Genomic DNA, 13,791 nt, shown 5'->3' with positions numbered 1-13,791 from the left:
TGGAGCTCAGTTTGACGATGAAGTGGAGCAGATATTAACTGGTGGTGATACACAGTAGTTTAGAGATAGCAGGATGAATGTAGTCTGTGAAGAGATCCATTGGATAAACTTGGAGTTTCCAGGAAGCGTGTGGCCGAACATTGGTTGGCATTGGAGGTTCTTGGGAAGTGGAGGATGTGGGAATATGGAAGGTGGCTGGGGATATCAGATGGGGTTGGCAGTACCGGGGAGACAGGGCGGGTGGGGGAAAGAGAACTCGAGCAGACAGGCACGGGAGCTGGAATTGGTGGCTGTGCCCCTTACCTTTCCGAAGCTTCAGACACGACTTTCTTTTTCTCCCGTTCCCACAACTGGACAATGCTCAGTCTCCTCAACCTGTCAGGCGTAAGTGTATTCAGAATGAAGGAGAGAAAATTAAAAACAGAACTCAGAAATAAGATCAGGAAATGCCCAGACAACGGAGTTAGTACAGTTCTCTAACTTGACAGCAATTCCACTAACTTCAAATAGGTACAGTTGACACCTTAAGGCACCAGAGAATTGGCAAGACACAAAATCTAGAGGGATCTGAGGAGACATTTTCTCCCTCAGAGGATGGGGGAAGTCTGGAACACACTGCCTGACAGGATGGCTGAGGTCAAAAACTCTCATAATGTTTAAGTAGTGTTTAGATATGCATTTGCAACACCATAGCATCTAGGGCTATATGCCAAAATCTGGAAAACAGGATCAGTGTCAAGAGATGTTTGGTGGCCAGCACAAACACGATGGGTAGGTTGGCCTCTTTCTTTGCTGTGAATGCTTATGAGACAGCTGGGGAACTCGCAAGAGCTCCTGCTGTAACCCTGCTAAGTGGAGAAAGTTCCTTTGGAAAGATAACGAACACATCAAGAGACTTCATCAAGAACCTGTTGAGGTGAAGTTGAAGCATTGAAGGGAGAAATGAGCCTTCAAACAACGTGACTCTTTAAGCATCACATACCTTACACTGTTGTAGAGTCTGCAGGTCAGGAAGATGACAAGAACTGTGAATGCTGGAGTGGGAGTCGATACATTGTGGAGCTGAAGGAACACAGCAGGTCAGGCAGCATCAGAGGAGCAGGAGATTCAGTGTTTCAGGCTTGATGAAGGGTCTATGCCCAAGATGTCGAATCACCAGCTCCTCAGGTGCTGCCTGACATGATGTGTTCCTCTAACTCCACACTGTATCAAGTTTGCAGATTTGCACTGGAGTAGCAGCCATCTCAGATTGCATCAAATGGGAGCCAATGCAAGTTATCATTTCTGAGAGACTGCCCAAGAAGAGGATAATAGTGGCATTGTTTATTGTATAGAGCCAATTTTTGAGGCAGAGTGCTGATGTGAACATGCGTGCGTGACTGTGACTCACCGGGCAATCTCTTCATTTTTCTCCTTCACCTGAAGCTGCATTGTACCCAGGACAGCCCGCATCACAGACATGTCTTTACATTCAGCCTTCATCTTCATCAGGGCCCTCTTCTCCTCCCAGATCATCTCTGGAAAAATCAGCTCAGCTTTAGAAATGGAACTATTGCATCCATGGGCCATCTTCTTGCTCAGGAATCTATGGTGATGCAAAGAACTTTGAGAAGGCATAAAATAGCAATCAATCATCAGCTTGTTCCAAATTTCATCAATCTGAAACCCAGGTAATCATCCTCTGGCACCCCTCGACACCTCCATTCCATTGAGGCATCTGAATGGATCATGAACCCTTTCTAGGAGGAATATTCTCTCTTTGCTCACATTCATCAATATTTTTCTTAATTTCATGTTACTGGTTCTGTTGGAAATAGTGCTATCAGCTCAATTCTTACCACCATAGCTTCACTTCCCCAGTATCGTGCTGGTGTAGCTATGGTATGGACCTTAACACCATTAAACAAGTGCTTTTCTCCTTGTTTGCTCTCAAAATATAATCCATCAGAAAAATCAGCAATAAAATAGATCTAACACCCGTCTGACCATTCCACTCATCCATGTCAGTCTGATGCTGCACTCAAAGGAATCCTGTAACATTCACCTCATACGTACTGGAGCTGTGCTCAGAGCCCTTATAGTGGCAAGATCAGTCAAAATGTCACTCCATCAGACCTTACTGACTCTCTGAGCTCCTTCAACAAAAGTGTTGAATAAGAAAATGTTTCATAAAGTGTTTCTGAAGGCCTCCTTCCACAACTGAGTTCCAAATGGAGCAAATACTTCAGGAGTCTGGCATCAGACACACAAAAGATGTCCCTCCCAGCTGGATTAGGCTCCTTGGCCTCTCAAGCCTGCTCCACCATTCAATAAACTGTATCTCAACTGCACATTACTGCCTAGCCAATTACCTTTAACCCCTTTGCTTTTTATGAGTCAACCATGCCTGCCTTAAAAATATTCAAAGATACTACATTGAAGAAGCAGGACCCAAAGATTCATGGCCCTCTGAGACAACTTCTCCTGATCTCGGTCATAAATGGCCATCCCCCAATTTTCAAATGGTGGCTCCCAATTCGAGATTCTCTCATAGGGAGAAACATCCATTCCTCATGTACCCTGTCAAGGGCCTTCAGGACTTTTACTATTTTGAATCACCCTGTTTGGGAATATCACTACACATCTCAAGATGGGTCTTGAGCCAATACTTAGTGATCCAGAGGTAGGGACACTATCACAACACCACACGAGGACTTTACATGCTTCAATCAGTCCTGATTTTTCTCCAATAACTGCTCAATCACATCATAATTGCCAGCACCACAAAGTCAAGTTTTGTGACTTCTGAACCCAATTTTTTTCTGAATCAGGATGGGACTTTCGAACTTACCAAGCACTTTCCGCATTTGCAAGGTCATGCTGGGTCCCTTGAACTTAATATCCTGAATGAGGGAGAATAGACTAGTTGTTAATTGTCGTAACCATTGGCATTCCTTCCCTCCATTGTTCAACATTTGTAAGTTTCAAAGGTGGAGCTGTCAGCAGCGTTTATACTACAGTTGCACACCATGAGAGCAAAGAGCCACCAGAATGGAAACCATTCCCCTGTAATGGCTGTATAAAAACCAAAATAACTGTGGATGATGCAAATCAGAAACAAAAAAACTGAACTTGCTGGAAAAGCTCAGCAAATCTAGTAGCTTCCTGAAATGAAGTGTCACCCTATCTGGAACATTTATTCTGATTTCTTGTCACAGATACTGCTTGACCTGCTGAGCTTTTCCAGCATTTTCTGGTTTTGTCCTTATTGTGGCTGACTGGGATTGATATTATGTACATAATTTATTAATTAAAACTGTCTGACATACACAACATTTCTGAGTTCTGAAGAAGGGTCACGTGATCTGAAACGTTAACTCTGCTTTCTCTCCACACAAGTTCCAGACCTGCTGAGCTTTCCCAGAAATTTCTATTTTTGATTTTCTTGGAAAAATTATCCTTCTTTTACCGGGACATTGTGCTACAGTTTCAATAATAAGCTCTTTATGCTGTTGTTTACAGACACCCTTGAAACAAACTGTTGACCATCATAAAAGCTTCATAATTGGTGCGGTAATGAAATGTGAGGCTGGATGAACACAGCAGGCCCAGCAGCATCTCAGGAGCACAAAATTGGTGAGGTGATGGCCTAGCAGTATTATCACTGGACTATTAATCTTGACACCTAGATAATGTTCTGTGGACCCAGGTTCAAATCCTACCCTCCTGGCAGATGGTGGAGTTTGAATTTAAAAAAAATGGAAGTCTTATGTCGACCTTGATTCCATCGTTGATTGTTGGGAAAAACCTATCTGGTTCATTAATGGTCTTTAGGGAAGGAAACTGCCATCCTTAACTTGTCTGACCTACATCTGACTCCAAATCCACAGCAAAGTGGTTGAGTCTTAACCGCACTCTGAACAATTAGGGATCACCATAAATGCTGCCTAGCTGGCAATACCCTCATCCCATTAATGAATAAAAAAAAAGTTTTTTGAGACTTGCATTTTAAAAGTTTAGTGGAGATACCTGGACTTTTTTCTTTTAACGGGGATTGAAGGTTACTTTGAATATTGGAACATTCTTTGAAACAAGGAATATCTTGGAAAAGCCCATAGTTTCATCGAATTAAATGGATTGACATCTGGGAATACAAATGGCTGGGTTTATGACCAAGACATAGCTAGTTTTAATTTGGACACTGCAGTTCAAGGGTGTAGTTTGATTACTGTTCGGGCTGTCAATTGTGGCAATGCCGTATGAGGAAGAGGCTGCAGAGCTCATCTGAAACAGACCCGTTGTGAATCCACTGAGAAGCTTGATTGTTTTCTTAAAAAGTGTCTGGAAGACTTCTCAATGCTATATTTCCTGACCAGCCAATGTTGGCCAAAGCCCCAGGGATAACTGCACATATGTCCATGTACACAGATCCTTGAAAGTTGCCACCCAGGTTGACAGGGCTTTTAAGAAGTGTTTTAGCTTTTATTAATAGAGGAATCGAGTTCCGGAACCAAGAGGTTATGCTGCAGCTGTACAAAACTCTGGTGCGGCCGCACTTGGAGTATTGTGTATAGTTCTGGTCACCGCATTATAAGAAGGATGTGGAAGCTTTGGAAAGGGTGCAGAGGAGATTTATGAGGATGTTGCCTGGTATGGAGGGAAGGTCTTACGAGGAAAGGCTGAGGGACTTGAGGCTGTTTTTGTTAGAGAGAAGAAGGTTGAGAGGTGACTTAATTGAAACATATAAAATAATCAGAGGGTTAGATAGGGTGGATATGGAGAGCCTTTTTCCTAGGATGGTGACGGCGAGCACGAGGGGGCATAGCTTTAAATTGAAGGGTGAACGATATAGGACAGATGACAGAGGTAGTTTCTTTACTCAGAGAGTAGTAAGGGAATGGAACGCTTTGCCTGCAACGGTAGTAGATTTGCCAACTTTAGGTACATTTAAGTCGTCATTGGATAAGCATATGGACGTACACGGAATAGTGTAGGTTAGATGGGCTTCAGATTGTTATGACAGGTCGGCACAACATCGAGGGCCGAAGGGCCTGCACTGTGCTGTAATGTTCTATGTTCTATGCTCTATGTGTAGTGACTGTCTATGTCTGTCAGAATGCTACAGCGAGAACCAACTACTCATTTCACACGATGCACAAGAATAGTCATTACAGGCCTTTGTTCACAAGTCAATCCCTGTAGAAAGAAATCTATTATTTTCCTCTTTATTTGATGTGTGTGCATGCACCTTGGATTGTTTAAAGGATAACATCTTTATTAATTTATTACAAACTGTGTTTGTTAGCAAGCTTTGCATCTTTGTGGATAAATTTTATTTCACAATAAAACAATAATTTTCTGTTTCATAAATAAATCTGGTTAATGGATATTTTAATTCTAAACCTAACATAGTGAAAGCATATGATTGGTAATAATGGGAATTGCACAAAGCAATTGAAATTATATTGTGACCATGGAGTAGTGGCACTGGAGATAGATAATGCATTCATACCATTTCATAATAACATTATTTGCAGACACAGTGCATGTTAAAGGGTAAAGGTCTTTCTATACTATGCCCATCAAACACTCCCAAGACAGTTACAGTACAGTATTAGAAACAGAGTAAAGGCCAATCTTCACTTTTAAACTGAAAGTAAAGCTGCCTTTACACTGTCCTTACCAAAACTCCCAGGATAGGTAAAACACGCGGTTAGATACAATGTAAAGTTTCCTCTACTCTTTTATACTGAAAGTATCACTACCTCTACACTGCCCCCATCAAACCGTCCCAGGACAGGCACAGTATGGGGTTAGATACAGAGTAAAATTCCCACTTCCCTGTCCACACCAAATATCCCAGGACAGCTACCGCGCAGGAGTAGACCAAGAATAAAGGTCCTTCTAATCTGTCCACAACAACCAACCTTCAGGACAGGTACAGCTGTTCAATTATTATCCAGGACACCGCCACTGTGTTTTTTCTATGATTCTTAGTTCTACGATATTTTTTGGCAAACTCACTTCAAGATGTTTGCAGACTTCCCTTTTACATTCCTCCAGTTTCTTGATCAACTGCTCAAGAAGCAACGAGTCGCTGGACTGAGGCTGAAAATGCTGTAAGAACACACAAGGCATCAGTGTAATGGTGCTGGTTTCCCTCTCGCATGGGCACACTAGATCATAACATATATCCTGTAGTCCTCTGTTGTTTCCCATAATTGAATTTCTTCGGAAAGTTGGTAGAGGAGGGTACTGTTGAGTAACAGTATACATCGGCCTTTATTGTTGCCTGATGCATGCTGGTAGGCTATTCCACCAGGAAAGAAAGCATTCTGGACTTCAATATTCTAAATCCCACTGCAAACCAGATACACTCATTCCAGCTGTAAAACCTTCATGTTCTCAGCCTCTATTGGTCTGAAACACTTGCCAAATTAACCTGCACAGATCTTTCTGCTTTGCTGTTAGAATGTAGGAAAAGAGGCCTTTCAACCATTTGAACCTGGTCTACCATTTAGTGAGATCATGACTGCTTATTAACTTCAATTATCACATATGTCTCACTTCCATTTCTCTGCTTACTAAGCAAAATCCAACTTCTGACTGCTGACACTGTGTAAGGCAGATGGAAGTGGCAGGTGCATTTTACCCTGAGATATTGCTTGTTTTATTCATCACCACAAGCCAGACCCCTTTTGAGGAGTCGGATCTTACATCCTGTTGGGTGCCCTGCACCCACCACCCCGCCCCCCCCAAAACTCTCTGTTAATCTGTCAATGCCAATTCATATCCTATAATCCCTACAGTGTAGAAACAGGTCCTTCAGCCCAACAAGTCCACACCAATCCATGGAGCATCCACACGGACCCGTCCCCCTATGACTCAGTTAATCTACACATCCCTGAACACTACGGGTATCTTAGCATGGCCAATCCACCTAACTTGCACATCTTTGGGACTGTGGGAGGAAACTGGAGTACCTGGAGGCACAGGGAGAATGTGCAAACTCCACACAGACAGTCACCCGAGGGCGGAATTGAACTGGGGTCCCTGGTGCTGTGAGGCAGCAGTGCTAACCATTGAGCTACCGTGCCTAAGTTCTGCAGTGTCATTCTATCGTCAGTTTAGAAGCTATTAACTGGCAGGAGTCAAACCTTCCACTCACGTCTGGGGTGGTCATTGTGCCTCTGAGTGTTATCTTTTCAGCAAATAACCAGCAACTCTCTGGTCTCGAGAGCACTACTTGTGGTGGTGGCCGCTGCTAGGACTGCAGCCTATCCCACATAAGGTGCTAGGGAGTTGGTATGAAGTTAAGGGAGGTATGGTGCAGATTCCAATGAGAAGCGGTACATGTGAGACTGTGGTGGACAGGACAGTGAGGAATGCAGGGGAAATGTGGGGCATAAGACTGAGTATGGGCCATACAGTAAGTACCCCTCCCTTCCTCATCACCAGCCTGTGCTAGGTGAGCTCTTAGGCTGGATATTTGTGGTGCGCCTCTTGTCCAGTGGTTTCGGCCCTGAGATAACCTGGTAATGCCCATAAGTGGCCATTAATTGATCACCCAAAGAAAACAATGTTTCCTGAGACATGAGCCAGACTAACATCACCTTCACAACTGCTACAACTTCTTTGGGTGTGGCATGGCCTGGGATCATGATAGGCATTTCACAAGCTCTCTCACTGACTCAATAAATCACTAAAGAGATGACAGCTGCACGCTTAGGAAAACTCAAGTTAACCAGAGTCAGCATTGTCTCATTGAAGGGAATTCATGAGAAACAAATTTCTCAGAGTTCTTTGAAGAAGTGACATGTTGTGGATAGAAGCAAGCCTATAGACTATTAATCATAGATTTCCAGAAGGCAATGAATAAGGTGCCACATCAGGTGTTTTTGCAGACAATATATGCCTAGCTAGAAGATTAGCTCGTTGGCCAATAAGAGAGAGTGTAAAATCCTTTTGAAAGGATGTGATGAATCAAGTCCCACTGAGGTCTGCAAAAGAGGAAAAGAGGAATTAAACATTAAAATTAGGATCACTCTTTTAGGATGATGATGAGATGAATTTTTTCTTGTAAAGAGTTGTTGAACTTTGGAAATCTTTGCCTAAGAAGTCAGTTGTAATGGGATCTTTAAATATTTTATGGCAGTTGTGTATAAATATTTTTTAGCAGAAGGATCAAAATTAACAGTGATAAATTGGAATGTAGAAATCAAAACCCAAAGAGATCAAATTTGATTTTATTGAATGGTAGACCAGGCTTGAGGAGCTGCCTGGTTAGATTCTGATTCTAATTTGTACGTATATATGATGGTCAAATCTTGAATTATTATGTTTAATGGTTGCACAACATCCAATGCTCTTTGTGACTGTTCAGATACTGAAGCAGCCCTGTTCATACATAGCTAGACCTGAGCAACATTCAGGGTTGGGCTGACAAGTGGCAGATAACATTTGTGCCATACTAGTCTCAGGCAATAACTATCCCTAACAAGAAAGCATCTACCCATCACCCCATGACACTGCTGTTATGTGTCACAAATTGTGTTGAATATTGTGCAATCATCATTGAACATCACCACTTCTGACCTTATGATGGAACAAAGGTCATTGATGAAACAGTTGAAGATGGTTGGGCCTGGGACACTGCACTGAGGAGCTCTTGCAGAGATATATTGCAGTTGTGATAACTCACCTCCAACAATGACAGCTATCTTCCTGTATGCCAGGTATGACTAAAACCGGGGAGAGTTTTCCCCCCGATTCCTATTGACTCTAGTTTTACCAGGGCTGCTCGATGCCTTAATCAATCAAATGCAGCCTGGGTGTCAAGAGCAATCACTCTTACCTCTGATGCTGATCACTCATGATCTCATTGAACAGTGGAACAGGCTTGAGAGGTTGATTGGTCACTTACTGTCCTTATATGCATCTCAACCAATTAATGCCCAGCCTGAGGTCAGCTCTACATACTCAGGAACTGAACTGTAACCTCCCTGGTCTGTTTTGCCCAGATACATTGGGCATTTTGTTGTACTTACCAGGTATTTCATCCTCTGAATGAGCTGTGGAGCTTTGCTGGGCAGCTGCTGGGAATCAGTGGTTAGTGTTTCATCCAGTGAATCAAGGAAATCCCCTATGTCCTTCCGCACTCCTTCTAAACCTGGAGATTGGGATCTGGAATCCATTTGCTGTGTCATAAGAACCAGGTATCTGGAAAGCCAGGAGTTGTGCTTTCTCATTTATGTTTTGTTACTATTGAACATGTCAGATCCCAGACTGAAATCTGGCTCAACAATTTTTTTCTTCTCTCTGGTTTTCTCTGAAACACAATCATGTAATGCTGCAGATTTGGTTTTAACAATAAAACAGACGTTTATCAGGTTAAAGAATCAAAGCGGCAGAGTTTTACAAAACATATAGAGACTCGCTGGCATATTGCTGTCCCTGCCAGTCATCAAGGACATATCCCATCTTGTTCCATTTCCCAACACTTGACCTGTAGCCTTGTATTTGAAGTGATTATCTAAATATTTCTTATTTGTTGCAATTGTTCCCACCCTTTCAGGCAATAAGTTCCAGACACACACCATCCTCCAGTGTAAAGGTACCACTCCTCCAGATCTCCTCCCCATTGCCTTAAATTTATGCTCCTTGGTTTGATTTTGGAAAAGTCCCAGAATGGAAATATAACATCCTTTTCAGAAAGAAAGCAAGGTAATTAGGTCATTATACGCCAGGTAGTTAACATCAATCATTAGGCAAATGTTAGAAACTGTTGTAAAAGATGTAATAGCAGCATATTCAGAAGCACAGAATAAAATTAAGCAGAGTATGTGTGACTTCATGAATGGGGAATTGTACCTGACAAATTTATTAGAATTCTTTGAGGAGGTAATAAACAGGATAGATAAAGGGCACGCCAGTGTCCGTAATACATTTGGATTTCTAAAAGGTGTATGATCTGGTATCTCATTTTCGGCTACTTAATGAGTTAACCTGTTGTGTTGTGGGTAGTCAATTAGCATGGCTAGGAATTGACTAACTGTTGGAAGAGAGTGAGTTGAGATAAAGGGGAAATGGCAAGTTGCGATAATATCACAGGTCCAGTAATCCAGAGACCTAGGCCAATGCTCTGGGTACAGAGATTCAAATCCTACCACATCAGCTGGAGAAGTATGAATTTAATGCAATCTGAAATAATTGTGACCATATAACAACTGTTAGTTACCAGGTAAACCTATTTGGTTTAGTTATGCCCTTTTGGGGGAAATAACCCCTGTCCTTACCTGGTCTGGCTTATATGTGGCTCCAAATCCACAGTGTCCCAATGGACAATTAGAGATGGACAATAAATGTTGGTTTGGCCAGAGATGCCCATATCATATTAATGAAGAATAAAACCTTTAATTAGTGGTGAGCCACCAGGATCAGTGCTGGAATCACAATTATTTAGAAAGGTTTATTATTGACTTGGACAAGGAAGTTGAATGTACCATCGTCAAGTTTGCGCATTATATAAAAATAGCTGGAGGCCAAACGGTGAGGATTATACAATGAGATTGCAAAGGTCTATAGACAGGTTAAGTGATTGGAGAAGAACTCGGAAGATGGAATATAATGTGGAAAAAAATTGAGGTTATGCTCTTTGAAAAGAAGAATAGAAGAGCTTAATATGACATAAATGTGCAAAGACTGCAGAAAGTTGCACCAAGGGATTTGGGGAATTTGCAATGAATCACAAGAAGCTAGCATCCAATTTGTGTGGGTGGCATGGAAGGTAAATAGAATGTTGGTCTTTATTTCAAAGGGAATGTAGTATAAAAATGGAAAAGTCAAAGTACATAAAGTACTGGAACAAAAACAAAGTTGCTGAAGAAGCTCAGCAGGTCTGGCAGCCTCAGAACTGAGGAAGGGTCACCGGACCCAAAATGTTAACTCTGTTTTCTCCTTCACAGATGCTGCCAGACCTGCTGAGCTTTTCCAGCAACTTTGTTTTTGTTCCTGATTTTCAGCGTCCACAGTTCTTTCGAATTTTACATAAAGTACTGGTCAGACCACACTAAAACAGCTTTTAGATTTTTCAGCATGAGTTCAGAGTCAGTCCCGTTTAAAGGATGTGTTTACCAAAGAACTTACATTTCTATAGCATCATTCATGTCCTCAAAATGTCCCAAAACTCTTCACAATCACCAACGCATATTTCATAGAATCCCTGCAGTGTGGTTGCAGGCCATTTGGCTTATTGAAACCACGCCAACAGTCCAAACAGCATTCCACCCAGGTCCACACCCCGACCCGTTCCCTGTAACCCTGTATTTCCCATGGCTAATCCACCAACACTATGAGCGATTCAGCATGGCCACTCCACCTAACCCGCACACCTTTCGACACTGGCAGAAAACCCATGCAGACACAGGGAGAATGTACAAACTCCACACAGACACTTGCCTGAGGGTGGAATCAAACCTCAGTCCCTGCTGCTATGAGACAGCAGTGTCAACCACTGAGTCATCGCATTGCCCCATTAATTTAGTCACCGTTTCAGCAGACAATTTATGCAAACAAGATTCCAACGAGAACAATGAACAGCTCATTTGTTTTGGGCAATGACAATTTAGGGTTAAGTGCAATTCTTGTGCACTCTTTCCTCTTCTTCATGCAGCTACAGGAGCCCTCTGCTTCTAACTAAGCAGGTAGATGGGGGCCTCAGATTAGCAGCTACCTCAACCACACAGCCATAAATGACAAATATAGATATGTTGGCCTGTTGCTGTACTGTAAATCCAACGTGATTGTTCTCAACTTCGAATACGATAAATAAAACTTCTAATTTACACACGCGTGACATTGCTGAGTCAAACTATCATAGAACAAATTTAGAATCAGTTCCTGCTGAAGCATTGGCTGCAAATGACTGTCAAGCTGCAGAAGAACTGAAAATAGCCTGTAATGAAAGATTGTAAGTCAGAGTCAGTAGCTTTACACTTGCCACAATGATTACACAGTTAATTCATCAGTTGATTCACCCACGCAGTGCACAAATCCCAAGGATTACAATTTAGCCAGCACATCTTCGCTCTCAAACACAAACAAAAACAAAATTGCTGGAAAAGCACAGCAAGTCTGGCAGCATCTGTGAAGGAAAAAACAGAGTTCACGTTTCGGGTCTGATGACCCTTCCTCTGAACTGATGGTAGCTGGGAAAATGTCAGTTTATATGCAGAAAATAGGGAGGCGGTGGGGTAGGCAGTAAACAATAGGATAGAGCCTAAAGAGAGAAGAACAGTTGGATAGACAAAGAGTTGATGACAGTTAGGCTGGGATGCTGAATAGTTGTTAATGGGGACTGTTAGTAACTAACAGTAGTTAGTGTGTAATGGCAGGCTATGTGGTAACAAGGCCTGGTGTGTGGGTGAGGGGGCTGGGACATGGGAAAGTTTAGGCCCTAAAATTCATGAACTTGATATTGAGTCCAGAGGGCTGCAGCATCCCCGAGTGGAAAATGAGGTGCTATTCTTCCAGATTGCGTTGAGGTTCGCTGGAACACTGCGGCAAGCCAGAGACAGAGATGTCGGTCAGGGAGCAGGGTGGTGCGTTAAAGTGGCAGGCAACTGGTAGTTTAGGGTCTTTTTTGCAAGCAGAATGTAGATGTTCTGTGAAGCGGTCACCCAGTCTACCCTCTCACTGAATTTTGACTTTCTCTTCTTTTTTATTGTTTCTGCCTTTCACTGCCTGGTTCTTTCTCAATACTTCATTTTCTCTTGATCTTCTCAAAGTTCAGCTTACCATTAATTTCTACATCTCCACCTATCTGAAACAGGAAACATGCTCTCACCTCCTCATGGCCTCACTGCTCCCTACCAGTGTCACCTACTCCAGATTATAACTCTGAGAACATTTCACTTCTCTAATTCTGGCCTCTGATGCATCCTCAATTTCCAATGCTCGACTGTCGGTGCTTGTACTGCCTGAACCTTAAACTCTGAAACTCCCCCCTGCCTACCTTTGCCTCTCTTTTCCCTATTTTAAGTTAATGCTTTAATCCTACCACTTCAACCAAACTTTTGATTGCCTATGTTTATATCTCCTTATGCAATTTCGGTGTAAGATCTTTGTTTGATAATGCTTTTGTGGGGCATATTGGGATTTTTAGAACATAAAGGTTTCATAAAAAGGTTAACATCCTGTCGATATCGCCAGCCCTTGCATTTTTCAGTCCTCTTGACCGTGACATTCTTTTTGTCCCCTTCCCCTACCTGTCTGTCTCTCTGCTCGCAGTCTCGTCCTGAGATGGCTGTTTCCTCCTGTTCCTGTTTGATGGTACTCTGTGTGTGTGAGCCTGACTCAACCTATATCAGTTCCTCTTCAGGCATCGGCTAATTATTAATACTGGCACCACTCAAGCATATCACCATTAGAAACCTTGGTCATATCAAGCCAAATCAATTTGCAGCCTGCTGCCGCCGATCTCTCAGCTACATCCCACAGCTCTTTGAAGTGCAGAAAGCCTTTGATATGCATGTACACACAGGCAGCAGTTTTTCCACAACCTGATGTCCAGTAGGAAGCAATCGGATAAAAGAAATTATATTCTAACTAGAAGAAGGGATGTGGAGCCTGGGCTCAGTCAACATCATTCTAACTTCTGAGACTGATAATCATGGATCTGAATCCCAATCAAGATTATCAGGTGCATAATTCTTGTTGATTATGGGAATGCTTCACTGTCAGAAGACCTGCTTATGCAATTAAAGATCCCGCAGCATTAGTTTGGGAGATTTCCTGGGAGTGCTAGACCAAAAA

At 42.5% G+C, this 13,791-nt stretch overlaps 1 protein-coding gene across 1 annotated transcript in view; it reads right to left on the bottom strand.

The window, feature by feature from the left end:
* Window positions 1–13,321, bottom strand: part of LOC125457485 (centrosomal protein of 128 kDa-like) — a 38,009-nt gene extending 24,688 nt beyond the window's left edge. Inside the window, exons 1-6 of the mRNA XM_048541712.2 lie at window positions 13,245–13,321; window positions 9,027–9,198; window positions 6,004–6,096; window positions 2,831–2,882; window positions 1,391–1,517; window positions 304–375 (exon numbers count right to left, since the gene is read on the bottom strand). Coding sequence (XP_048397669.1) covers window positions 304–375; window positions 1,391–1,517; window positions 2,831–2,882; window positions 6,004–6,096; window positions 9,027–9,185 — 503 coding nt within the window. The 5' untranslated portion in view covers window positions 9,186–9,198; window positions 13,245–13,321. The remainder of the gene's footprint in view (window positions 1–303; window positions 376–1,390; window positions 1,518–2,830; window positions 2,883–6,003; window positions 6,097–9,026; window positions 9,199–13,244) is intronic.
* Between the last annotated feature and the right edge of the window lie 470 nt (window positions 13,322–13,791).

Source organism: Stegostoma tigrinum, chromosome 14 (genome assembly GCF_030684315.1).
Source record: "Stegostoma tigrinum isolate sSteTig4 chromosome 14, sSteTig4.hap1, whole genome shotgun sequence".
In the NCBI taxonomy this organism is placed as follows: Eukaryota; Metazoa; Chordata; class Chondrichthyes; order Orectolobiformes; family Stegostomatidae; genus Stegostoma; species Stegostoma tigrinum.
The sequence above is the reverse complement of the archived record's forward strand: the minus strand, read 5'-3'. Positions and strand labels throughout refer to the sequence as shown.